A 26,753-nucleotide genomic window follows, 5' to 3' on the forward strand; every position below is an offset into this window, starting at 1 on the left:
GGCGCTGACCGAATCTTGCGACATCGACGAAGATCCGCGACGATATGTGGGTCAGAGAGAGAGACTTATGGTCGGCATTAAGAGGGACGATTTAGCGCCGGCCTGCGTAATAAAGGTCCCCCTCATGGCTAGTCGATAAGCATATTATATTCGCTTAACGGCACTTGTTGGCATGCACTCAACGCCTCTTGCATTGGTATGTTTGGAGTAATCTGTCAGGAACATAAACGGATGACTGATGTGTTCAATGCTAACCGTACCTCTCCAATGGACGCTGATGTTGCTGTAATTATTTGGCATCCACCACCCTGTTCTTTTGATTCCTTTCCCGTTTATACCGTTAATGTTTACGAACCAACAGAAAATCCGAACGTCGACATCATCATAAGATCCCAGACAAAACAACAAATAACCCCTAGGACGAAAGACGGTTAAAAATCCACCAATTTATATCAATTCAACTTGGGAGGATCTGAACAAATCTGTCATTTCCGCTGTGACACGTGTGAAGATGCGATCAAATAAGAACCAAGATTAATTACAGTCGTGGCGAGTGTACCACCAAAAAAACAACAACAGGGAGAGCTTCGTTGGATCCTCCCGCAATCGACCCTTGGCACCAGCAGGAAAGAGGCACAGCAGTGAGGGCCGTGTTGCCTTGGGAGATTATTGGTCGTCGTGAGATGACAACATGACTATGGTTACTCAAGTACATCGGTTTACTAGATCTATAACTTGCACAAATCCTGTCGTTTTTTTCCCGTGCTCATTAAACGTAATACAAAACGCTACAAGACTAGAAAATAAATCAATACAAACACCATAAAACATAGCAGCAGCATCGGGCGGACTTACAGACACACAGACAAACCACAACAGACACAAAAAGTAGTATTGGCATCCGCACCAGCCAGAACAAGAGAGGCTGGAGCTTATTCTGATCAATAAAACCGTTGTTAGTGATGGTGGCACCCTCAAGGCGGTGGCGTCATGACCTTCCGCATTACTCCTGGCGAATTCTTGGCCGCCTGTTTAATCGAGACCACTCCGCCTCTGGGGCGCTCCCTTATGCCCATACACGTCACCGCCCTCCCTATACATGCCCATACCCCCCTCCCCTCCCTCCACTTCCCTATTTTTCTATCTCCCTCTTTCTCTCTATCCACCCATACCCCTCTCTTTCCCCATCCCTCCTCTCTATCCCCCCCTCTCTCTCTCTCTCTCTCTCTCTCTCTCTCTCTCTCTCTCTCTCTCTCTCTCTCTCTCTCTCTCTCTCTCTCTCTCTCTCTCTCTCTCTCTCTCTCTCTCCATACGTCCCCCTCCTCAAAAAATATGTACATCCTCTCCCAATCTCCCCATACACCTTCATATACCAATGCTGTCCGTCTCCCCCTTCCCTCTTCCCCCCTCCCCTCTCTCCGACACCTCAATCAAGGCTTCAGTCTTACTTTTAAGAATTCACAGAGGACTCGTTACAAAGAAACAACTTCCATATCATGCATATTCGCGACATCTTTATAGTCGGCGAGGTTAAAAGCGAAACTAATTAGATAAGACCATCACTGACATCCAAAGGATTCTAAAAGCCTGCGCAAAAATACAAGACTCATTATACCATCAAATCCTTAAAAAAATAATCGTGAAAAATACAAGGCAACACGATAGTTCTTTTTTTCAGGCGCTCGTTTAATACCACAAAAAAAAATCCGCGAAAACTACCTCACCCATATATATAGCCCCTCTTACCCCCCTCGACCTCCCCCAAGAAGGCTAACAGTAGAGTACTATACATGCCTCACAAAAAGGGCCCGCATTCTACCATAATATAAACGGGGTAAACCAAATAACCCTTATCGCCATCAACAAGCTACCATGTAAATATACAAACAAAAAAACAAACGAATAACAGAGAGAGAGAGAGAGAGAGAGAGAGAGAGAGAGAGAGAGAGAGAGAGAGAGAGAGAGAGAGAGAGAGAGAGAGAGAGAGAGAGAGAGAAAGTAATCACGTGGCGTTACGGACGTAAGAAACGTAGGCAAAACTCGCGATCCCAACCGAGTGGGAGACCAGAGAAAACGCAACGTGGTGGAAGGTGCTGCTGGCTATGTATGAGACTAGTCTAGAGAGCGTGTGAGTCAGCACAGGTCGAGAGTACCGCGTGACAGACGGTTGGCAAGCCTGCTAGCATAAACACACCACACAGTTGCCAGCCTTCGCCAGATCACAGGCCTGACGGGTCTCGATTTCCCGTACCGCTCATCTGCTCTTTAATTCACAAGGCATGCCACCGACTGTGACATCACACCTCGTTCCTATCTGCATAAAGTGAAACTTCATATGTATAAAGACCCGTGGAACACTAAGCATGAGGAGACAGCATGGCGAGCTGGGGAATGCACCCTATTCGGAGCGGGGGAAGTGGTTGGGTGGGGGAGGAAGGGGGGGGGAGAAAAAGAGGAAGAAACGAAGGGAAACAGTGAGAGGGAGGCAAGAGAGAATGGAAGGAGGAAAGAGGACGGAGGGAGGGGGAGGAGTTAGGATAAGAAGGCGAAAGAGGGGGGAGGGAAAGAGGGAAACAAGGAGGGAGGAGGAAGGAGGAAACAAGGAGGAGGGAGAATTGAGAGAGAGGGAAAGAGGGAAGAGTGGGAGGAAGGAAGAGAGAAAATAAAGAGAGATTGAGAAAGAGAGAGAGAGAGATAGAGAATCTTTGTTTTACGACAAAATAAACATATTCCGACTAGGGGAAGAAGGAGAAAGGGGAGGGAAGGAAGGAGAGGGAGAGGGTGAGAGGGTGAGAGGGAGAGAGGGAGAGAGGGAGAGAGAGGGAGAGGGAGAGAGAGAGGAGAGGAGAGAGAGAGAAAGAGAGAGAGAGAGAGAGAGAGAGAGAGAGAGAGAGAGAGAGAGAGAGAGAGAGAGAGAGAGAGAGAGAGAGAGAGAGAGAAGGAGATAGAGAGAAAGAAAGAGAGAGAGAGAAAGAGAGAAAGAGAAAGAGAAAGAGAAAGAAGAGAAAGAGAAGAGAGAGAGAGAGAGAGAGAGAGAGAGAGAGAGAGAGAGAAGAGAGAAAGAGAAAGAGAAAGAGAAAGAGAGAGAGAGAGAGAGAGAGAGAGAGAGAGAGAGAGAGAGAGAGAGAGGCGGAGGGGAATCCCATCCAAGGTAGGGGAAGAATCTACAACAGATGCCTAAGACCGCCCTTCTGCTTCAGCGCGCGGGCCGGAGACAGCCCCAGCAGGAAGGGCAGGAACACGCGGAATCGACAGCTGCAACGATGGCCCGGGAGGTCAGGAGAAGGTGCTCAAACTCGGGCATTGTTATTTGAACTCCTCGTCTCCTGAAGACTACATCACCGCTTCAAAAGCTACATTACCCGCCCGCATGCGTGTTTTTCGGAGGGTCTCCCGGGGGTTATTGAACATGCCGAGGAATCCGAAGCATTGTCCAATAAATGGTGGCCGAGTTGAGTGGAAAGTGTGCATGAGGCGAGTAGGAAATAGCGGGCATGAACGTGTATGACGGCAGGAGCCGGCACGGGCAGTGGAGCGGGAGAGACTGTGACTGCGGAAACACGGCCGGGGTCACGGGGGGGATAGGGGTGGGAGGGGGAGGCGGACCCAAGGGTTGCCGCCAAGACCCCTACCGATCCTCTCCCCTCCCCAACCGCCCTCATTCGCTCTCTCCCCACGTGCCAGGCGGGCTCTCTCTCTCTCTCTCTCTCTCTCTCTCTCTCTCTCTCTCTCTCTCTCTCTCTCTCTCTCTCTCTCTCTCTCTCTCTCTCCAAACACTCTTGACTGCCCTGTTATTCAGCGCATCAAAATTCGAGATAGCAGCAAGCGGCGGCGCCCTGACGGAACCCCTCAGCGAGCCCTCCTCCCCCGGCGAGTGTGCGTGAGGAGCGGGAGGTTGTTTCACTTGATACGGCTGCCGGTCCTGCTGTCTTTGTTTCTCACCCTCGCCACGTCCTCCCCTCCCTGCCGGCACCGCAATGGTTCACTACCCCGTCATTCACCTTTTCATTACTGGACCACTACCTTTTACCCTTCTCGACCTCCTCGTCCTCGTCCTCCTCCTCATCCTTATCCTTTGCCTTGTAGATGACTGGTGATCTTTCGCCGCCGTCGCCACTTCCCTCCCCCCTCCCCCCTCCCTCCGTCCTTCCCTCCCTCCCTCCCTCCCTCCGTCCTTCCCTCCCTCCCTCCGCGCCACCTCAAACTTTTTTAATTGCAGCTCTCCGCTTTCCTATCGGGGCTTGTCTCTCATTCCACCCGTTTCGCACATGACTGGACATTCAAAAACAAATTGTTCCCAATCAGACGAGGTTTGGGATCGGTTCATCTAGCTCCCGAATTCTTTATGACGAGCTTGTCTTCCCTTCTTGTGAAGATGGCTATTCTCCTCCCCCGCTGCAGCATGGGCTTCCTCCCCCGCCCACAGAGGAGCCAGACTCTCCTTTCTCTCCTTCCCACACGTACCCGCGTCCTTCTGCTTCGTGTTCGTGCGTCCTTTGCTCCCCTCCCCTCCGCCTCTTTCACGAGATGACTACCCCCAAATCTCACTCCCTTCCTCCTCTTCGCCTTCTCCCCTCGACCCGTCCCTCGTCCAATCGGCCCTTCGTGCATCCCGCCTGCCACCCTCCCCTTGCTCATCTTTCTTCGCTGGATTCTGTCGGTCTCTCACGCCAGGATGGATTCCTTTCTCTCAAGCCTCACCAAAAAAATCGAAATAAAATCTTCCGCATGGTAATTTTTATATTCATCCCGGGATGAAGGGGAAAAGAAACCTCGAAAAAGCTGTTCTGGCCGCTTCACATTTTGACAAGATGACAATTTCCCTACAAGTGCCGTCACAGCCACTCTCGCACGCGAACTCTTACCTGAACACTCTTTCTCGGTTTTATCTGTCCGGCGAGTACCATTAACTTCATGCCTCACGGCATTCACACCTGGATGCCGATGCCCTCGACCCCCACCCCAAACATACCCTCCCTGGCTCCCTCCCCCCGACCGCTGCTGCCATGCTGCTGCAACCCCTCAGTCTGTCCTTTTTACACCGCTTTCTGGTCGCTTTCACCAACAACAGTCGCTGCTCTGGTCTTCGATACTCCCCCGGCGAGCAGCTTCAAATTGATTTTTTCTTTGTATGAATACCAGACCCGTAATTCATCTCTTCCCACATGTCTATCTGTTTAAGTAGATGAGGCAGGTTGGGGAGGGGAAGGGGGGAGGGGAGAGGCGAGGAGAGCGAGGCGAAACACGCACAAAGGCTGTGCGAGGTCTTGGCAAAGTGGTCATCTGCTCGACAAGCCTGCCCCTCCCCCTCACACACACCGACTAATCCCAAACATCCCCCACTTGCTTCTTGCCGCAGGTACAGTTCAAAGGCAGTCGCCAGAACTCTTCATGCCGTGTTTTCCCCGCCTGCATCCTATGCATGGTAACAACTACGGAAAATATAATAAAAATATTTGAACATATCCAATCATTATCTTTTTTACACCTCACACTTATCAACATTCTAGTACTCGCTTTAATAACAGCTAACTTAATGACAACGCCAATATTGACAAATCACTGAATTGTGTCATGCAGCGCGCTTACTCCTAGCCATCACAACCCCGCAAAAATACCTAGTTAAATAATAAACCCATTTTTGAGTCCTTCATCTAACAACACGCAGGTTACCCGCGCCCGGATCACGAGAAAAGAGCATCCCATCGCGATAAGCACAACAGCAAAGTCTTCTGCCGTAGACCCCTTACATTTACGAGGTGATCTGACCCGCATCACAGCCTGCACTTGGTTCCGGTATATAATCCCTAGTATCCATACAGTCGGCCCGTTATTACAAAGGTCAACATCATTCACCCGCAGCCAGAGTACCTCCACGCATGAAAAATGAACAGGATGTGGCACCAGGATGGCCTTGCTTGGCAGCTAAATATCTTGGCTCTTAAATAAAAATATGACAAACTGGACAGGTCTTGTGTAGTGAATATCCCTCCTATAAAAAATAACTCGATATCCAATCAACAACAACAACAACAACAGATACACAGCTAACAGAGACCCCTACGCCATACCCCCGCATTCGCCTGCAACACATTTCAAAGGCGCCCCAACAGGAACAAATGCACAAGAGCTAGGAAGCGAGGCGCTCGTCGAGGCACTCCTCCTCCTCCTCCAAGCTACGAAGGGGGGAAATTAAATACATTTTAACAGCTAATGGGTGTGGGAAAGGTCACATGCATTTGTCTCAACAAGTCAGACCTGTTAAGGAACACTTCAAAAAGAAACGGAACTTGTTTGGGTCTTCTGCACAAGCACGGCAGAGAGCAGTCACTCCTCTGCGAAGAGCGTAGGGATAAAGTGGCACTAATAAAGGCAAGAGGCGCAGTGTCGCGGGTGTGGGTGGTGGTGGCGGCGGCGGCGGTAACCGGGCCACGACGTCAACCACAACAGAGGGGCTTTTCCCACGTCTTCTCCCATCCATGACAGTGTTACTCAATGATTTCCTTATAACCCTGGTCTTATCAGAATAAGGATATAGAAACTATAGCAAGTTAAACTCCAACTTCTCGTGTGCTACAATTACAACATCATCGTTTAGTTCGTTTACTCTCAATCTTACGCATACATCTAGCGTCAATCTTAAGTTAGTCAAACTTTATAAACATACAAGATATTAATAGCCCTTGTCTGAGAAAGGATATAAATATTCTGACTGGGAGGGATAGTACAGTTAAGGACAGGGGAAGGAGAGTGAGAGGGGGCGAGGGAGGGAAGGAGAGGAAAAGAGAGAAAGGGAGGGAGAGAGGGAGGGGAGGGTTGGTGAGGGAGAGAGGAAGGGGAGGGTTGGTGAGGGAGAGAGGGAGGGGAGGGGAGGGAAGAGGGAGAGGGAGAGAGGGAGAGAGAGGGAAGGAGAGAGGAGAGAGGGAAGGGAGGGAGGGAGAGAGAGGGAGAGAGAGAGAGAGAGAGAGAGAGAGAGAGAGAGAGAGAGAGAGAGAGAGAGAGAGAGAGAGAGAGAGAGAAAGAGAGAGAGAGAGACGGTAAGATTAACACACACCCCTGAGAGGTTGTCTTAGCAGCCACAACGCCCGCCCAACTTCAGCTCTCTAAAGGTAAACCCAAGCAAGCCAAGCAAGCCAAGCAAGCCAAGCCAAAGCAGACGCCAAGTACCGCATGAGTAACAGCCTCCCGAGTCCGCCGGTAAGAATCCTCGCGTTCAAGTTCTCACCTTTAGGCAAGCGCGCGAAGGGATCAACACCGTCATGGTTCGGCTGTTAAGATAGGCCTGGCAGGCAAGCAGGCAAATGGGAAGAGAGGAGGAGGAGGAGGAGGAGGAGGAGGAGGAGGAAAAGAGTAAGCAGGCAAAAAGCACAACCATGAGCTGGCGTCACCCAAGACTGGTTCTCGGGAGGGCTGTGTCACTCTATAAGGACTGTGACGTCACCCGATCATCCTCCACCCCCTCCCTCCCTCTCTCCACTTGTCCCCATCTCTAAAGCTTTGCCACAGGAAACTGCCGCATGCCGGATCTGAGCGCCACTTCGCCCGAGTCCTCGCCAGACAGCATCCAAGGGACTCGCCACATCCTTCCCTCCGTCCGTCCCTCCCTCCCTCCCTCTCCGTCACGCTGGTCGCCCGGTCCGCCGCGAAATCACGTCCCGCTGCCGCCCCCTTCCCCCTCGCACGGTGGAGCTCCCCTCCCCCCCCACATGCGAGGGTCGCTCCCTCGCTGGCGCTCGCTCACGCATTCGCACGCACAGCCACAGGAAAAGATTGCGTTAACATTAAGGAGACACAGCCAGAGGTTCGCGGTGGGCTGCCTGTCGAACCGGAGACTATTAAGCAAACTTTCATAAATTAGTTAGGCCACTTTAATCAGCGTATGATATAATAATCCCGGGGATCTGTAACACTAACGTGATCAGGGTAGAGATGCGAGAGAAGGAAGACATTAGAAATGAAACAAATAGGAAAGCAATGAATGGCGGAGGGTTAAGAGCAAGGACAAACAGGGTTAATTTTGCAGGTAGGCAAAGGGGATGCGGTACTCATACGAAACTCCCTCCATCGGCGCCGCCCGCTCGCTCGCCCGCCCGCCCGCCCGCCGCCCGTGAGAGCTTCCAGCCAGGGGGAACCCACAAGAAAATCGATACTCCCATCACCACTTCCCTGTCGCGCCTCCCTCAGGAGTACCCCGCTATCGCTCACGCTTCCAGCTCCTTGTACTTGCACTTCGACCTCGTCCATCCGTTTCCATGTCTGCCGGACTCCATTCTCTCTCTCTCTCTCTCTCTCTCTCTCTCTCTCTCTCTCTCTCTCTCTCTCTCTCTCTCTCTCTCTCTCTCTCTCTCTCTCTACGGTTCTATCTCTCCAAGACAATATCTACATCCGTCACGCGCTCAGCCAACCAGTCATTCTGACAATATAAACCAAGCAATAAATACACTGCACCAAAACTACTTCTATCCTTGGAAGAGTATGATGAACCAGGATAGGCACAGTGAGAATCGAGAGGAACGAAAGAATGGTCGGACTATGAAAGAATGATAATTTCTATGCTGGAATTATAGCGTGGCGACGCGATTGTATAAAAATGACGAATTCGAATGTAAACACGCTGGTTCTTTCTGCCGATGAAATGCCAGGCCCCAGGCGAGACGGACGAGAAAGACGACACAGAGACGGGAGAGCAGAGAGCCGGGGAGATACTGAAGCAGGCGAAGAGCGGAAGAGGAGGAGGAGGAGGAGGGAGGGGGTGAGCCAGGTACAGACATGGCTAAAAGGCCGGGCGAGCGAGGGGCAGCAGGTGGCAGGAACAAAGCAAGGACCGAGGAAAAGGAGGGGAGGAGGGCGGCGTGGGTAGGATTCCCTTCTCCATCCCTAAGCACACGTACATTTCCCGGGAAAGAGCCACAAAAGTTGCAACTTGAGACAAGGAATAGCAAAAGCATAATTAGAGGAAGGTGGTACAACGTCTGTGATAGTTTAAGCAAGAATTCAGAGAGATGTGAAGTCTGGGAATGAAGTCAAAAATAAACTAAGCTTGGGCAGCGAGTATAACCGTATGACTGTAGGTGTGCGTCTGTGTCTGCCGATCTTTTTATGTCTGAAGGTAGATATTTTTATCCGCAAACTCGTAGCCTAGGCCGGGGACTGCGCCGCGGATCAAGACAGAGCTCCACAGACCGATTCGAGCAAAGCATCCGACCAGCGCGCCAGCACAGCATGGGGAAGGGGAAGGGGGGGGGGAGCGTGGATGCTGACGAGGACCAAAGAAGACGGGCAACGCGAGCCTCGAAGCACGAGTAACTCGATTATTTATCTTGGAGTGGGACTCTGAAGGTGAGCCGTCCCGAAAGCAGTTGCCGATGCGTGGCCATACACTGCGATGATGATGATGGGCTGGGCAGGTAGGCAGATGGGCTGGGGAGAAGGGGGGGGAGGGGACTGGGCTGTATGGGTTGTAGATACGCAGTTACCACCAAAGGGCTACTGCCGCTGCCGAACGCCAAGGAAGCCTTCCTCGAGATAGGCCTAGAAAGGAGCCCGCGTGAAACGCTATCACGCGCCGGGGCTGGTCGGGAATGCTAGTTGCCAAGGGTGTAGACTCATGGAGGGCCAGGAGGAGGGAGAGACGGCGCTCGCCACCAGCGGTGTGGAGGGAGAGTGCTCACTAATAAAGTTGATGGGACAGTGAGAGTAAGGGAAACACGGGACCCTGGCGAGTCTGAGCCTGCTAGGGCGGGAAGGCAGTGCTAGACAGAGAGCGAGGGGTGAAGAGGGGAGACTATTGGCGGGAACGCGCGGAGAGGACTACTACCGACACGGAGGGAGGGGCTCCGAGGGACTGGTTCGAACGTGATGGGGTTCGGGCGATGGATAAAACGAAGAGAAATTCGTCAAAATTGGGAAGGGAGGAGGAGAAAGAGAGGTGGTGGTGGAGGAGAAGGAGAGGTGGTGATGGTGATGGTAGAGGAGGAGGAGGAGAAAGACAGGTGGTGGAGAAAGAGAGTAGTAGTAGTAGTAGTAGTAGGAGGAGGAGGAGGATGCAGAAAGGAGGGAAGAGAAACAAACTAAGGCGAGAAGCAAACAACGAATGGGGAAGGGGGGAAAGGGGAACACCCTAACGGCATGGGGCAACCAGCAGGGATGCTAGCGGAGGGGAAAGGGGTTGTTCCTAGGCGAGAGGGCCAAAAGCTGTCAACAAGGGGAAGCATCGGACGCGGGGATAATGGGTGAGCATACATAATGTACTACCCGGTCTGTTTCCCCCTCCCATATTTCACACGACGCCGCCAGCACTGCATCGCCGCAACGCTTTCCACCCGAACGCGGCGTGGCGTGTATGTGCACGAGCAGAAACCAACATCGACATGGCGTGTATGTGCACGAGCAGACACCAACATCGACATGGCGTGTATGTGCACGAGCAGAAACCAACATCGGCATGCGCGCTCTCATCCCAGTGCACACCTCGGAACCAACGCCGGCCTTGCACTTCTCTCTCACCTACTACCTACATTTCTCTCTCACCTACTACCTACACTTCTCTCTCACCTACTAGCTACTTCTACTAACAGCCTTCTAATCTAATACGAAATACTTAACATAAGGACACTTAGCTTACACCAAAAGAGCTCCACGCTGCACTCACCTGAAAAGAAAAAGAAAACACGTTGTATAAGATATTGTCTACAACAGGTAAATGCAAGATCACATGTCAAGTATAAACAAACACAGAATACTTATTTCCTGATTTATAAATTCTAAAAAAAGAGAGGAAACCCTCCTCGAATGAACATGACATGTGCTACAGCCGCTACGATGCACATGTTAATGGTACACTAGACTGGGCCGGAATAAATGCTCTATAGTATACAAAATCGAGCAGAAATACACACGAAAAGGGTGTACAGTCATCGCGGATAAACTTTTAATACAATTAACGGCGCCCGTGTAGGAAGAGGAGCTGTGCGATAAACCGGGAAAATAGGCGAAATGAGACAGTGAGAAAGTGAAGGAAAAGGAAAATAGACGAAGGCTGAGACAGCACGAATAAATGCTAACGTGAAAATTGGAAGACTGAAGACTAAGGAAAAAGGTCTTTTAACAGTCCGGCTAAATATGCTACCAAACACACAAGTGTCATTTAAGAGACACTTGCGGAAACTTGTCGATATCAATTAGCTAGTAAAATCAACTAGCTATTGGCAGACATGTAAACGTTCAAGGGGAGGGGGAGGGAGAGAGAGGGGGGGGAGACGAAATGGGGAGGGAGGAGGAGAGGAGAGGGGGAGGAGAGGAGAGGGGGAGGGGTAGGAGAAGGGGAGGGGTAGGAGAAGGGAGGGGTAGGAGAAGGGGAGGGAGGGGAGGGAGGGGGAGGGAGGAGAGGGGGGAGAGGAGAACGAAAGGGGGAGGGGGATGAGAGGGGAAAGCGGGGAGGAGAGGGGAGGGGGAGGGGATAGAGAGAGCCAGGGAAGTGGAGTAGATGGCGGAGAGGGAAAGTAAGGGAGGCTCATAGCATAATGTGCAAAGAAAAAAATGTCTGCCTCGTTGAATAAGAAGACGGAAGAAAAAGTGTATCGACACAAGAAAAAAGGAAATGGATAAACAAAAAACAAAAAAGAAGAACCAGTAACACGAGCAAATCGCCAAACGGAATGGGAGGGGAGGATGAAGGGGAAGCGGAACAGGGGAAGCCGGAAAGAGATAAAAAGAGGAGATGGAGAGGGAGCGGAAGGCCCGAAACAAACACATTTCGTTCCCTTGAGGCACTGAGCCGGTACGAAGGATGCCAAGCAGTGCCATCCACCCACGTGACTCACAGTGCCAGCTGTGACCCTCTCTTAACGCACACATTCCCGACATTCAGAACCAAAAAAACAAAAAAACAAAAAACAAAAAAAAACACGTGCTACTACAAACAACCGTCGAAGCAAAAATACCTCATAGGAATAACGAGGAACGAGGGAGAAGGGGCGGAGATGGGAAAGACTAGAGAAGGGGGGATTAAGAGATTGGAAAAGATAGGGAGAAGGGGAAAGGAGAAGGAAAGAAGGACATTGGGATAGAATAAAGAACTGAGAAAATAGGAACAGGAAGAGAGGAAGAAGAGAGAGGGAGAGATGGAGAGAGGGAGGGAGGGAGGGAGGGAGGAAGGGGGGAGGGGAGAGAGAGAGAGAGAGAGAGAGAGAGAGAGAGAGAGAGAGAGAGAGAGAGAGAGAGAGAGAGAGAGAGAGAGAGAGAGAAATGGGGGGGGGGGGCGAAGGAGATAAGAAATGCAATGCAGAGAACCACAAGAGCTCACCCCTTTCACGACTGAATACCTAAAATCAACCAAAGCATATACCTCACAGATTTATTACCATCTTGTTTCACGCATGTTTAATATCCTATGACGAACGACAAACGAAGGAAGCATAGTAGTAACGATGGCTTTGATGCATACAAAAAATAAAATATATAAATAAAACAAATCCCTAACCAACGGATAGTTTGATTCCTCGTGATAACGGGCGTGCATAAGATACTTCAGCAAAGTTCAATGGGTCAACTTAAGCAACAAGTTTAACAAGCAGGTTGCCCCTCCCACTCTTACTTGCTGCTACAAGCAACCTCTACAGGAGTCCTCCGTCAGCCATAGAAGGAGGCGCTTTATCCTGCTCTGACCGGCGTGGAGGAAAAAAAAAACTAATGTATAACAAAGACCCGAAGCGCAGCAGGATAATCATAGACAGCGGCAATCCCAAGTGTTTCAGACAAGAGCACCTGCGGGACACACGCGAGGCGGACATCTGTTCGCCTCGCAAGCGCCCCTCTGACCGGCGTTTTACCTAATCCCTGCTGCAATGTGTAACTCTACTGCCATCTATAAATACACACGTGATCCCCTCCTCCCCCCTCCCCCTCCCCCTCCTCCTCCTCCTCTCCCCCTCCCACCTCCTCCTCCCGCGGTAATGACAACCTGAGTAACCCAACACTTGTCTTCTCACACTCTGGGGTCGTCACACTCGATACCAGCCAATCCGCGGGGGAATGAGAGCAAGGCAGAATTCACCTTCCCGCTGCCGGCATCATGGCGTTATTCCTTAATTCTGTGTATTTCAGGACAGCGAGAGATGAAGAGACAGAGGCAGTGTGATAAATAGATTGAAAGGGAAAGAAATACGGGAGGACGACGACAAAAGGAGCGTGAGGGGAGAGGGGGATTTTACATTGATAGTATCTTTATTTTACGACAAAATAAAGATATTCCGACTAGGGGAAGAGGGAGAAAGGGGGAAAGGGGGAGGGAAGGAGGAGAGGGATAGAGGGAGAAAGAGGAATAGAGGGAGAAAGAGGAATAGAGGGAGAAGAGGGAGGGGAGGGGAGGTGGAGGGAGGGAGAGAGAGGGAGAAAGAGGGAGAAAGAGGGGGGAGAGGGAGAGAGAGAGAGAGAGAGAAGAGAGAGAAGAGAGAGAAGAGAGAGAAGAGAGAGAAGAGAGAGAAGAGAGAGAAGAGAGAGAGAAAGAGAGAAAGAGAGAAAGAGAGAAAGAGAAAGAGAAAGAGAGAAAGAGAAAGAGAGGGTGGGGTTGCAACGGGCTCGGGTCAGTGGCCGGGCCCAGAATCTCCCAGTTGCCTTAACCGCACCTGCCCTCTCACCCGCCCGTCCTGCCGCTCCATTCACCATACCATCCACTTCATAAAGCCCTCTTCCCATCCGTGCCTCGGCGCTCATAGAACACCCTTACTCTCGCTGAAGGTCCCCCAAGAGCACCTCAATCCCTGCACGGGGCCTTCTCCCGAATACCACTTGTCGCCTTGTCTCGCCGCTTCTACGTCCAGTTCACACGCCCCGAAGGAGGGAAGTGAGGAAGACGAGGGAAAAGGGAGGAAGGGAGGAAGGGTAGGAAAAGAGAGAGAGAGAGAGAGAGAGAGAGAGAGAGAGAGAGAGAGAGAGAGAGAGAGAGAGAGAGAGAGAGAGAGAGAGAGAGAGAGAAAGGGGGGCGTCCGCAACCTGGAGGCGAGGATGATGAGCGAAAGGGGGTGGGGGCTTCGAGACACGCCACGCACCGCTACCACTTGCGATTCTCCCACGCACACAAACACGCCCACGGATCGCACGAACGACGCCCATCTTACGAACCTGCTGCTCCTCAGTGCTGGACTAAGCGAAAAGTCTCTAATTGTTAAGTCTAGATAATGGCATATAAATCAAGCTTTGGATTTTTGCTGAGATTCTATAGTTAGGATCGTTACTCTGTAGACAAACAAGCAAGAGTTTCGCAGTCTATAAGGAAAAGCGTCAACAATTTCTTCATAGGAGTGGAGGGAGCAAGGGAGGGAGGAAGGGAGGGGGGGGGAGGGAGAAAGGGGGGGAGGGAGAAGGAAACAAGTGAGGTGAGGTAAGGAGGGTAGGAGGATGGGTGGGCGACTTGAGAGAGAATAAGAGGGAGGGAGTAAATAAGGGAAAGGGAGAGGAGGGAGAGAATAAGAGGGAGAGAAAGAGAAAGAGGGAGGGAATGAGTGAGGGAAGGAGGGAAATAGGGAGAGAGAGAGAGAGAGAGAGAGAGAGAGAGAGAGAGAGAGAGAGAGAGGGAGAGGGAGAGGGAGAGGGAGAGGGCCAGGGCGAGAGGGAGAGGGAGAGGGCGAGGGCGAGGGCGAGGGCGAGGGCGAAAGGGAGAGGGAGAGGGCGAGGGCGAGAGGGAAAGGGAGAGAGAGAGAGAGAGAGAGAGAGAGAGAGAGAGAGAGAGAGAGAGAGAGAGAGAGAGAGAGAGAGAGAGAGAGAGAGAGAGAGAGAGAGAACCAGCCATAAACAACACGTTAACGGGTGGAGTCTTGACAGACAGCGGGTGTGAAAGAGATTCCGCGAAAAAGAGGAGCGCGTGTAAAGAGAACGGCCGTGGCGAACAAAACTGTATAGAGGACACCGCATGCGGGCTGGAGCATCACGGGCCGGCGTGGTGTGGTTCACGTCCCCGGCGAGTTCATGACCAGGGGAGACATGAGCGGAGCAAGCGGTCTCCGCCTGCACTGCGAGCGACAATAAAGACGAGTGTCGCTGTGAGCCCAGCCAACACACCGGAGTTCATGACAGGGTTGCCAGAAGCCGCCAACACCACCGCCGGCTCACCGGGACGCTCTTCAGCACCCACACATACACCAGCCACTTGCATAACCAAGCTATATACACACTAGTGTATACAGACACACTATCACCCATGACGTCCTAACTTTCAGTCTAATGCTACGAGATTTCAGAAAAAAATACATAACTGTCTCGGGCCATCCTTTGCGTTGGCAGCTAATATGGTCAACCACAGCAGACAGGTGAACCACGGGCACTTAGGTATGCTGTAGTATAATCCCACTTACTGCCGAGGACACGCCGCCTATAAACCTGACATCCACCTAATATGGCGAGGAACTAGCGGTCTACACTTCACTATCAACTTTGTTTATTGCCTGGACACCTGGAGATCCACTGCGGGACTTTTGTTTGTGTTACTCTTGGAATAATATAGAAAACGTTTAAGCTTATGAAATGGTACAAATCGTGATTTCCCATGAATTCATCGTACACATTTAATTATATCATGAAAACAGGAATCACAGAAGCTGCGTTTAAGTCAAATCAAAAGATTGTTATTCCTAATCATCACTATCCAAACTTCCTCCCCTGAATCACCCCGAACACCGCGTGTGACCCTTCACCCACGCAGCGAACAAAGCTCGCTACAATAGTACTCGCATAAATGGAAGCCGGGGCGCTCATGGCACACCGCAGCATGTAAAGTCAACCGGCAGCCATTTGTGTACAGCCGCCCGAGAATCGTGACCATAACCGAGCTGACAAACATAGCCTCGACACAAGGATACTCGGTGACAGGTGAGATGTCAAGAGAGCGGACGACGACTCTCCTTGATGACAGAGCAGATGTTACCACTTCCTCCCCTCCCACGCCCCGCCACCTTCGCCGCCGCCACCAGTCGCTCCCTCCGCAATCATTTCAACAACTCCCGCTCGCTCCTCCACGCTTTCGGGTCTCCGAGCCGGAGAACGCCCCCGCGGCAGCTGCAGTCCCGGAACCTCCGTGCGAACGAAGGTGCAAAGCCTTAGCGTCTAAGACCTGAATGCCGGCCCTGAAATGAGCAGCATTCACTAGACAGCCCTGCTCCCCTTCTCGGCGGGAACAGTGATACCCGTTTCTAAGAAAACGACTTCGGTCAAGAAGGTTCTCCGGAAAAAGTCGACAAGTGGCCAAGCTGGTCAACGCGTCAAGAACTTGATACCCGACGGCGAAACCCTTTCCTCTTAACGGACGTTCAATTCAAGCCTCCTCACAAGGAATCAATAATTCCCTCCTTATAACATGCACCAAAGTTAACTCATTCCCTTCTGGGTAGTTTTAAGGGCGAAATTTCGCAACGAGCTCCGTGGCGCCAAACGGAGAGTTCCAAGAGACCGACGAACCTGAACCTTCCCACAGGGTTCCCTGCTCTTCCTCAACTCAACACCGAATCCCTCCCTCCCTCCCTCCCTCCCTCTCCCACTCATTCACTTAGTACCCCTTCCCCCCTGACATCCCTCCCCCGTCGCCTCAACTAGCGTCCAGGAGGGGGGACTGATGAATTGGGTGCCAAGGCAGGGAGCAACCCCTCATCCAGCTATCAGGAGCTGTGTGTATAAGTGTGTGCATAGTGACGCGATGGCCAGGATCCTGGAGACCCTGGATCTGCGCCAAGTGTAGGAAGTGAGGGAGGAAGGAAGACGGAGACGGCAAGGGCGAAAGAAGAGTGAAAGAGCAGAGAAGTTGGTGGATGCACGATAAAAAAAGGGGATGGAGGAAAAGGGAGAGACATATGGATGGATGAAAAGAGACGAGGAGGTGAAGAGCAGAGCAGAAGGGAGAGGGGGAGGATGGATGGATGGAGGGGGTAAAGGAAAGAGAAAGAAGAGCAAAAGGGATAGGAGGGAGAGAAGAGAGAGCAGGGGAGAGAGCAGGGAGAGAGAGAGAGAGAGAGAGAGAGAGAGAGAGAGAGAGAGAGAGAGAGAGAGAGAGAGAGAGAGAGAGAGAGAGAGAGAGAGAGGGAGGGAGGGAGAGAGGGAGGGAGGAGGGGAGAGAGAGAGAGAGAGAGAGAGAGAGAGAGAGAGAGAGAGAGAGAGAGAGAGAGAGAGAGAGAGAGAGAGAGAGATGAATGGGAGGAGGGAACGGGAAGGGGAAGTGGGGAGGGAAGGGGAAGGAGGGAAAGGGCTGTGGAGGGGAGGGGAGGGAAGGAAAAGGAAGGGGAGGGAAGGAAAAGGAAGGGGAGAGAAGGAAAAGGAAGGAGAGGGAAGGATAAGCAAGGGGCGGGACAGAAGGTTTTACACCTCAACGAGAGGGCTGAGTGGATGGGATACAAGTATCCGTACTCCATCCAGAACTGACATACCTATGAACATTTTATGTCTTGACTGCACTTCGAATCAGTAACAATTGTACTTTGAAAAGAACACTTTTATAGTAGAGCAAATTATGGAGGAAATCAGTGCACAGGAAAAGAAAACACGAACAATATATTGACCTTGAAATGTGGTTTTGCGATTTCCAGCAATCTTTAGCCTCCTGGACTAGCAAAACGACAATAGCCCTACGTTTAAATAGCCCTACCTTCAATTAAACACCTATAGAGTGAATTCAGGCTACGCTCCAAGAATCAATGAAGAATCGCTGCACCACCTTCACTATCCCAATAACCAACCCACCAGAATTAGCATCAAACCTCTAGTTACTCTCAGTCCAGTCAGGAAATCGGTACGGCTGTGTCCTACCGGTTTCTAGTAAGAATCATGAAGTTCGGGTTTCCTACCAGTCACACACAGTCTTCGCCGGCACATGCCTACTTGGGGTCGAGCCAAAGCACGTCCTGAGAGATATCGACTTGCATTACTTTGATTCAACTTTCGCCCCCAAAACAATGGAAAAAAATCGTGAAATCTGATATTAAGCATCACCGAAATTAGGATAATAAGGAAGAGAGACACTCAAATCCCTCGCTTGTGAACGAAAGAAGACAAAATCGGGAAAGTAAGAAAAAGCGTTTGGGTTCTTCCCAAATATTAAAACAAGCACAGAAAGCCTGCCATTGCCAGAAGAAGCAGTACATGAGCAAGGTTCAAGAAGGTTGCCAAAACACCTTGCGCTTGCTAAACGGCCGGCGAAACCTGGCGGGCGGCATGGAAGCTGTTGGGTTTTAGAAAAGACGACAAGGGGATGCAATTACTAGACACGAATGATCGAAAAAAAATCTTCATTTCAAAAGCCCACGTTGACGGATTCCGGAGACAGCCTTTTCAAACATTTCATCAAGGAAAAAAATGTCAATCGCAGTGTGCAGAAAGATCACGCCGAAAGTCAAAAGCGTCAAGATATCACAAAGTGTCGTTTAAATACATAGCGGGAAAATGTCAGGGGATTTGAAGAATACGAAGGAGTGGGAAATGTAGCCCCGGAGGGAGAAGGGGGAGGGAGGGAGGGAGGGAGGGAGAAGGGGGAGGGAGGGAGGGAGGGAGGGAGGGAGGGAGGGAGGGAGGGAGGGAGGGAGGGAGGGAGGGAGGGAGGGGGGAGGCGTTGGAGCCCTAGTGGGAGGGAGTGTGGGACTTTGGTGGCCGTGACCACACCGGCGTGGTACCTAGAGGTGGGTAGTCAGGTGGTGGAGATCCCTTCTAACGGGGTTACAACACCAGCGAAAGGAATGGGAATTGTGAAGCTGGGAATTATGAATAATACTCATGGTAATTCTGCACGATATCGAGATACAAGAGGGACAGGGTAATCAATCCAGACCGATCGATGGAGGCGTCGGCCGTTGATCCATTCCTCAAAAGACGAAAGGAGGGGAATGCCCCAGCGTCGGAGGGGCACTCGACTAGGAGGGCAGGGATGGAGCGCAAAGGTAACACTCCGCGACGAAGAGAAAAGCGCCGAGGTGATGCCGGCCACGTGGCGGGTGGGGGCGAGGGTGGGGAAGTCACGTGGACAACACCCGGCGACCAAAACACTGAATCGTGAGTACTTCAACGAGAGAATACAAATGTTGTTGATAACCTTCCAACGAGAGAATGCAACTTTTGTTGATAACCCATCGAAGGGAAACGAATCTAATCACCAAATACCGATTCACTTCGCCGACTCACTGATTCCAGAACAGGCGGGGAGAGGAAATACGGAGCGGAGACAGTTAGGCTCGAATTAGGGGGCGTTGGCGACACACTGGAATCATTTCAGGAGGCCTAGGTGGTGTATCGAGGACAGCGCTGGAGGGTAAGGCTGGAGACCGGGCACTGAGCAGAATGGCATGTGTGTATATATGAACGTATGTAGACCCTGTCCTGGCACCCGCTGTTGGCAAGCCGCCACGGACTAGTAACCCAGCAGCACCTTGCACCTACGCGCCATAAAACTTACTCTAGATAGAGGAAATATAAATCGTGTATTTTCCGCCCGATTACTTCGCCGCCCTAACCCCATATGCAACACATTCACATAATCCACTTTAATCTAGTTTCATTGAAACTAGATTATTCATTGAATAAAAAAACGTGTCAAGGCATGCCATGCTATGTAATGACCACGTAGCAAGTCGAAAAACTGGGCAGGCCTGGCAATAGAGAGAGAGAGAGAGAGAGAGAGAGAGAGAGGGACAGAGAGAGAGAGAGAGAGAGAGAGAGAGAGAGAGAGAGAGAAAGAGAGAGAGAGAGAGCAGAAAATGGACAGGAATGGAAAGAGAGACAGCAGAAAAATGGACAGGCCTGGAAAGAGAGAGAGAGAAAGAAAGCAAAAAATGGACAGGCCTAGAAACAGAGCAAAAAATGGACAGGAATGGAAATAGAGAAGAGAACAAAAATCTGAAACAGGCTGCCCGAACAGTCACCCATTACACTCCCACTGCACGAGGAATGCCGGTCATCAAGTATTCATTATACGACGGCCGTCCCCTTCAAACCTATTATACGCATACCTATTTACACGTACGGAGACGTCGCCGGACATGCGCACTGGGCAATCGGACACGCTCAAGGAACAGCAACGAGGCCCACCTTGCGTGATAGCGTGTCTATGGGAAGTCTACCAGAATATACGTCCAAATACATACATACATACATATGCAAAAGACCCACATGAGTTACCCGTGCTTAGAATTGTGTGTGTGTGTGTGTGTGTGTGTGTGTGTGTGTGTGTGTGTGTGTGTGTGTGTGTGTGTGTGTGTGTGTGTGTGTGTGTGAGCGCGCGCGCGCATATGTATGTGTATGCGTGTGTGTATGTATGTGTGCATGTATGTGTATATTTATGTATGTGTGCATGTATGTATGTATGTATGTGTGCGTGCATGTGTGTGTATGTGTATGAGTGTGTATGCGTATGAGTGTGTATGTGTATGAGTGTGTATATGTGTATGTGTCTGTGTATGCATGTATGTGTATGTATATAAGTGTGTATGTATGTGTGTATAAGTGTGTATGTATGTGTGTACGAGTATGTATGTATGTGTATGTATGTGTGTATGTATGTGTGTATGTATGTGTGTATGTGGGTGTGTTTGGTTCTGTGTGTGTGTGTGTGTGTGTGTGTGTGTGTGTGTGTCTGTATGCATGTATGTATGTATGTATGTGTATGTATGTGTGTAAGTATGTATGTGTGTAAGCATGTATGTGTGTGTAAGTATGTATGTGTGTGTATATATGTATGTATGTATGTGTGTGTGTGTATGTGTGTATGTATGTGTGTATGTATGTGTGTATGTATGTGTGTATGTATGTATGTATGTGTGTATGTGCGTGTGTGTGCGTGTGCGTGTGCGTGTGTGTGTGTGTGTGTGTGTTGTTTTACTTGTGCGTTCGTCTGTGCGTGATTCCGTATGTGTGTGACCGTGTATAGTATGCGATTGTGTATGTGCGAGGCTGAGTTGGAGAGCCAGCCTGAGTGCGCGCGTGCAGGCGTGGTGAGGACCTGGTAAACACAGCCCTACTGCCGCCCTGGCTGGATCGATGCTGCTGGCTGGCTCGTCCTTACGCCCGTGTGCCGTCCCGCCGTCACCCATCAGCCTACCCTTGACCCCCCGCCCTCCGATCTATCCTTCGTCAATACGTCGGTTACTTCGATGACGACCAGACGTCCAAGAAATACACAGTCCGCCTTCGACCAGCCGAAATATCCCTAGATAACCAGCGCCGGCCCCGTCTGCCTCCGCTGCTCCGCTCTCCTCGGCCCTCGAGAGAGACCAGCCCTCGGCCGACGACGCTCTGACTCACCCACGCCCCCGAAAGGCCGTCTAGCGTTCCAAGCCCTCGCCTTCTACACTAAGGAGTCATGGTTCCTGGTGGAAAGGGCCAAGGTCGACATAGCATGTGGCCAGCCTGACCCAAGGACCTCGGATGCACCGACTGTTACCGACGAGGCCCATTGCGATACTGAACAGGCCAGGAGAGAAGGAAGCATACCACCGGCCAATCAAGAATATACCGCATTTACCAAGATGGAACTGCGCTTGATACCAAGAATAACAGACGCTGTACACGTCAGAACACGTTCCAAAATTATTGAGTGGATTGATGTTGGTGTATTTCACCGTCACAGTGTTGCTAGGTGCTGCGTGTGTGGCTGTTACGGCACCCTCGGCCAGCTCACCCTTGCCACCTTCCGCTACGCCACACCATCTACCTTCGCTCTCTACCCCTCGTACAGTGAACCCATACTGCTAATGCCGATATGGTGCTCTGTGCATTAGAAAAAAGCTGGCCCGCAACACCTTTTTTATCACTCTAACTAATGCGAGCAAATCGCCCTGTCAAATTTAGGAACATCGAATCCTAACGACTAATAACAAAAGAAGTACCCCAAAAAATCCCTTCATGTCCTCATTTTGCCTTCCTACCAAGTGTTTCCATCCGAAGGACTTACCAAATCACACGTAAGTTCTTTCCACAAGACATCCATGGCACTGCTTACCGGTTTCAGTACCAAACTAAATTTTGAGCATAGTTTTGTTCCATAATCGATACTAGGATATTATAAGGTGTATGGGACGCAGATATTTTTTTTTCTTTTACATTCAACTATCTAAACAACTGCAAAAAGATTAAATCAAAAGGAGATTCAACTACAAACCAGTCCAAACAACCGGAGGTTTCGTTCTTTCTTTCACTCTCCGCAAAAAGTAGATCTGGCTAAACGTTAGCCGTCTAAATCCCACCAAATCGCATTTAAATAAACCAAACGCATTGAAGATCACAGAGATGCCATCTAAACACATAATTGATTAGTTTAGTCCTGATGATAACACGTGATGCTGTAGAAAAAGAGCAAATCTACAGTGAAACGTTTTAAGCAAGATAAAACTACAATTCCGCAAGACCAACTGCTATCGAAAAATATATGCGCCAGCTTAGAATCCCTCAGTACCCGTTTCAACTAAGCAAATTGATGGCTGTCAACATGCCTCGAGGAACGTACCTGGACTAGTCAGTCGTTTCATTTTTGTATCATAAGAGTAACACCCAAAGAATCATTAATGTAACCACAGACAACTGTCGAAAGCAACAATGTGTGTGTGACAAAGATGCATGATATATAAAGCATTCGATACCCCGATGCGGAACTCCTGTTCGACAGAGCAATACTTTACAAAAAAAAAAAAAGTTTTACAGAAACAAGGAACAGGCGATCCGTGAGATTTTGAAGAAAATAATACGAGGAGATGGAAAAGTACAGGTGCACTGGAACAGGGATAGAAGAGGTGTACAGGGGGAGAGCAAGGGAGGTACACAGGGAAAGGGAGGGCAAGGGAGAGAAGTACACATGGAGAGGGGAAGAGGAAATTGGGGGTGTGGAAGGCGAGAGAAAAGGAGAGACCACCACAAGCCACCTAGCCTTCACGCCTCTCGCCCTCAACAATGATCTCACAATGCCCTCTAACCCGACATTGAGCGAACAGGATTTTTTTTTTTATTTACTTCAATGCACAACATCACTCCGACAGCACGTGTTTGTGACGTGTTTGTGACGTGTTGAGCTGTAGTACGTGAATTCCCGACTTCACGCGGCCTGCAGGTTTTTTACGTGGACATCAATCTCTCCTCCGCACTACGCAGCATCGCATTCGCCTTGCGTGTACACTTCTCGTACGGAGGCACGAAAACCAGAAACTGTGCGTGCGTGTGTGTGTGTGCGTGGAGAAAAAGTATACAGAACATATCCGGATTTGTCTCGAAAAAAAAGGTAATTCCAAGTTTACCCACGTATAACATGTACAAAGTCTCAGTGACACTTCAATATCAACAAAATATTCCTCTTTAACAGCAGACTCGCTTCCAAGCAATTATGACCTACATATTTATATCCCTTGCGGACACTTTTCGCCTAAAAAAACAGCAAATCAAAGCGAAAAAAAAAGTTTAGGCAGCGTCGCGACACATCATCCCAAAGATTATTAATTGCCATTCGTGTGTCACAATCAATCCACACGTCATCAAGAAATATCCGCCGGGCGAGATAAACAGGTCGACTTCGAGGCGGAAATAAGTGCTTCCCCATAAGGGCACTGATGGCCCCCTTCGCCATGGCCTGGGAGGAAAGCACGGCCGGGCGACTGGCCAAATTTCAGCCTGTCCGTCCGTCCGTCCGTCCGTCTGGGGACACGTAAGATCTCACGCTTCATAGGTGGCTTAGGATTTAAAAGCTTCGGTAGAATTGGAGAATTGCGAGAAACGAGTGACATACATTTTTGAGATCCATTAATAATAGCAATGTATGTGAACGCATACTTGCTTAACTCTGTATAAATGTTTTGGAAATCGATATATATATATATATATATATATATATATATATATGTGTGTGTGTGTGTGTGTGTGTGTGTGTGTGTGTGTGTGTGTGTGTGTGTGTGTGTGTGTAAATGTGCGAGTTAATCCAAAAAAGCAATGACAAACACAAGAACGCTAGGGATTTTCAATAGATTACAAGCACAATTCACAAAATGTCCCCAAGTACTTCAGAAACTGCTCTGATGAATGTGGCGACCTTCCATCTTACACTGGAGAGTACACATCGCCTTGATACTGCTACTGCCTGGATTTATAGCAGTCCCAACCAAAGCAAAACTAAGTGATTACGTGACAATCCGAAAAAGAAGTGTCAATAAAGAACGTACTTTTCGAGAAGCAAAGGTTACCATAAAGAACGTTCCGCTTTCACACAAGCTGTCCGGTCGCATGACCTCCCTCCGGCCTGAACACAATGCATGTGGGGCAAATGTTCACCCTCGCTGAGAACGGTAGCACTTCCACATTTCCCATTATGCAAAAAATTAGCAGATTCTGTAGTCCGCAAAACCATATATTATCTTTACTTTGCACACCCTCGCGTCGACGACGAGCCGCAGAGAGCATGCAGGTAGACTAACAGCTACGTCATTCAACGCTTCATGGTAGCGGCTGCTACTACGTCATCCCTCGCTTGAAATATATACTAACTCTGTAGTAAATCTCTACGTATTTCTCCCGGTGCATGCGTGACATCGAGGTGACGGGGGTGACTAGGTGACACCGAAATGATTCACTGATGAACTCGGCCCCTTTCGCGACTCGTTCTCTCGTCACCCTGCTCAACGAGAGCCACGCAACGGATGAAAAAAATGCTCGTCTGAAGCGAGTACTACAACATAAAAAGGTGAAGTGACTAACTTAATCATATAAATGCATCCAAACAGCGCGAGTTATTTTATATCTTATAATTGTTTACATATTTTGCCTCTCCACATGGCGAGCTAAGAATGACCGTAGGAGGAGATTTAAACCAAAATAAAAGATGGTAGAGATTCGCACTCATATATATAAGTATGACTAATTCTCTCGAGTAACATGTAACACCATGACCTTGAAAGGCTTAAGCCAGAAGGACGATCCAGAGGTGAAGCCCCGCGATCTCCAAAGCCACCCACGTCTGCGTTTTATTAATACACCTGTCAGCCACGACGCATCCGCCGCCCGCTGCCGCTACCTATGCCAAGAATGTGGGGACAATACCCAGTCCACCTGACCTCGGTCACTTTCATATTCGGACCCCCTCCACAGTTGCGATACTACAGGGTTCAGTGCGAGGTCCATACCACTTCCTGTTTTAGGGAAACGGACATTCAGTTTGAAATACAATGCAGCTCATTAGAGGATTCAGTGGCGATGATGGCACCCGGACCTAGCACGGGGAGGTGAACAAAAAGAATCGAATTACACGATCCGCAAGACCAAGCCTTTATAACGTTTAGTCTGTGGCATGAATGCCCTGGTTTGAGGCTCAGTCAAAAAGAGGGATACAATTGAATCCGTTTACATAACAGGAGATAATAAGTCTCCATTACGTAAATATTCATATCGAAAGGCAATACCAGAACAGACGAGAACATACTCTTGTGGAGAACAAACAAATGCGAATTGATATACAAGAAAACAAAGCATACAAAGAGCTAAAATCATACCACCGATCCCAAGCGAGGTCAAGGTCATCCAGATCAACAATTGATACTCAATTCATACGTATAGATGTACGAGCGTATTTAAGAGTCTGCACGTGCATGTGCGTGTGTGTGTGTATATTTACGGGTAAGAGAATGCGGCCGGGCGTAGCCGAGGCAGGATGAGCGGATCCAGACCTCACCCTACCCGCACCCACACCAACCCGCTAATCGATACCAGGGATCGATTGTAGCCTCCCTCACCTCCTCAATGAACGGACCCCGCTCAGCTGGTCCTCCGCCCGTCGCCGCTGCTGCCGCCGGCCTCCGCTGTACACAACCCTTCCCTTCTGCCGCCCTCACACGATGGAGCTGGAATTCTCCAAGTACTAGCAAACCCATGCCTTTAACTAAACACTTTCTATCAGGTAGTGGTTTTACTATGCCTCCGCGGTCAGACTTACCGAGGAAATAAAGCAAACCTCTATTGACTTCACCCTATTATATCAAAACTTATCAATCTCTATATCGCTATATAAAAGTCTAAGCCATTCAATTCACAAAACCTCACTCGGAAAGCACCCGGTTTGACGTACGTGCATCGTAGTCCGTGGGAACCGGATAATACTTATGATTAAACGTTGGTCACACACGCAAGCATAAGCACAAATACGACCACGGCGAGCCAGGTCACGGCCCTTATTTAAGCCACAATCCTTCAGCCGCCCATCAGCGAATAAACCTACTGAGAGAGAATGTCATTTCTTCCGAAGCATACGGAGTAGACTACACTCTGATAAGACGGCCATGTGAATAACAAAAAGGAATGCGAGGGCATGTGATGAGCCGAGGGTCAGCGCACGCCGGTGTGACCATGAGTTGTCCTGGCCCCATACCAAGTAGGCTCAGTATCAGGCCTCTTCACACAACCGGGTCTTCATTACACCAATACATACAGTCGAACACCTAACGAAACAGTAATAGCATTTTTGTAAAACGATATTCTTGACTTGATTTATGTACTTTTTGTACTTCTTACGACTGCAAGTATCAAGTGAGTCCACAGACGACGACCAGCATACCTTGGCGGGCACGGCTGCGTGCGAGGATGGAGGAAGGGTACACGGCAGCAGGGCAAACACAACCGGCATCTCCGCAACGCGTAGTCTTCACTACTTCTAACGACAAGTTTTAAGGTTATCCTATCCGAAGACACTTTATCCTGCGGCCACAAAAGTTCCAACACACTAGATTCCACGCACACACATACACGCACACAGAGAAGTACTG

The 26,753-nt window shown here is 49.9% G+C and overlaps 1 protein-coding gene across 33 annotated transcripts in view; it reads right to left on the reverse strand.

The window, feature by feature from the left end:
- The window catches only part of pum (pumilio), a 259,778-nt gene that overhangs the window by 133,960 nt on the left and 99,065 nt on the right, over positions 1-26,753 (reverse strand). For 2 of the 33 annotated variants that reach the window (XM_070143611.1, XM_070143626.1), the window contains one exon: positions 10,625-10,651. The exons of 29 other annotated variants lie outside the window; for them this stretch is intronic. In XM_070143611.1, coding sequence (XP_069999712.1) covers positions 10,625-10,651 — 27 coding nt within the window. Of the gene's footprint in view, positions 1-10,624; positions 10,652-19,152; positions 19,312-26,545; positions 26,698-26,753 lie in introns of those variants that run through there. 2 more of the 33 variants (XM_070143627.1, XM_070143637.1) reach the window with 2 other exon arrangements.

Source organism: Penaeus vannamei, chromosome 31 (assembly GCF_042767895.1).
Source record: "Penaeus vannamei isolate JL-2024 chromosome 31, ASM4276789v1, whole genome shotgun sequence".
Taxonomy (NCBI): Eukaryota; Metazoa; Arthropoda; class Malacostraca; order Decapoda; family Penaeidae; genus Penaeus; species Penaeus vannamei.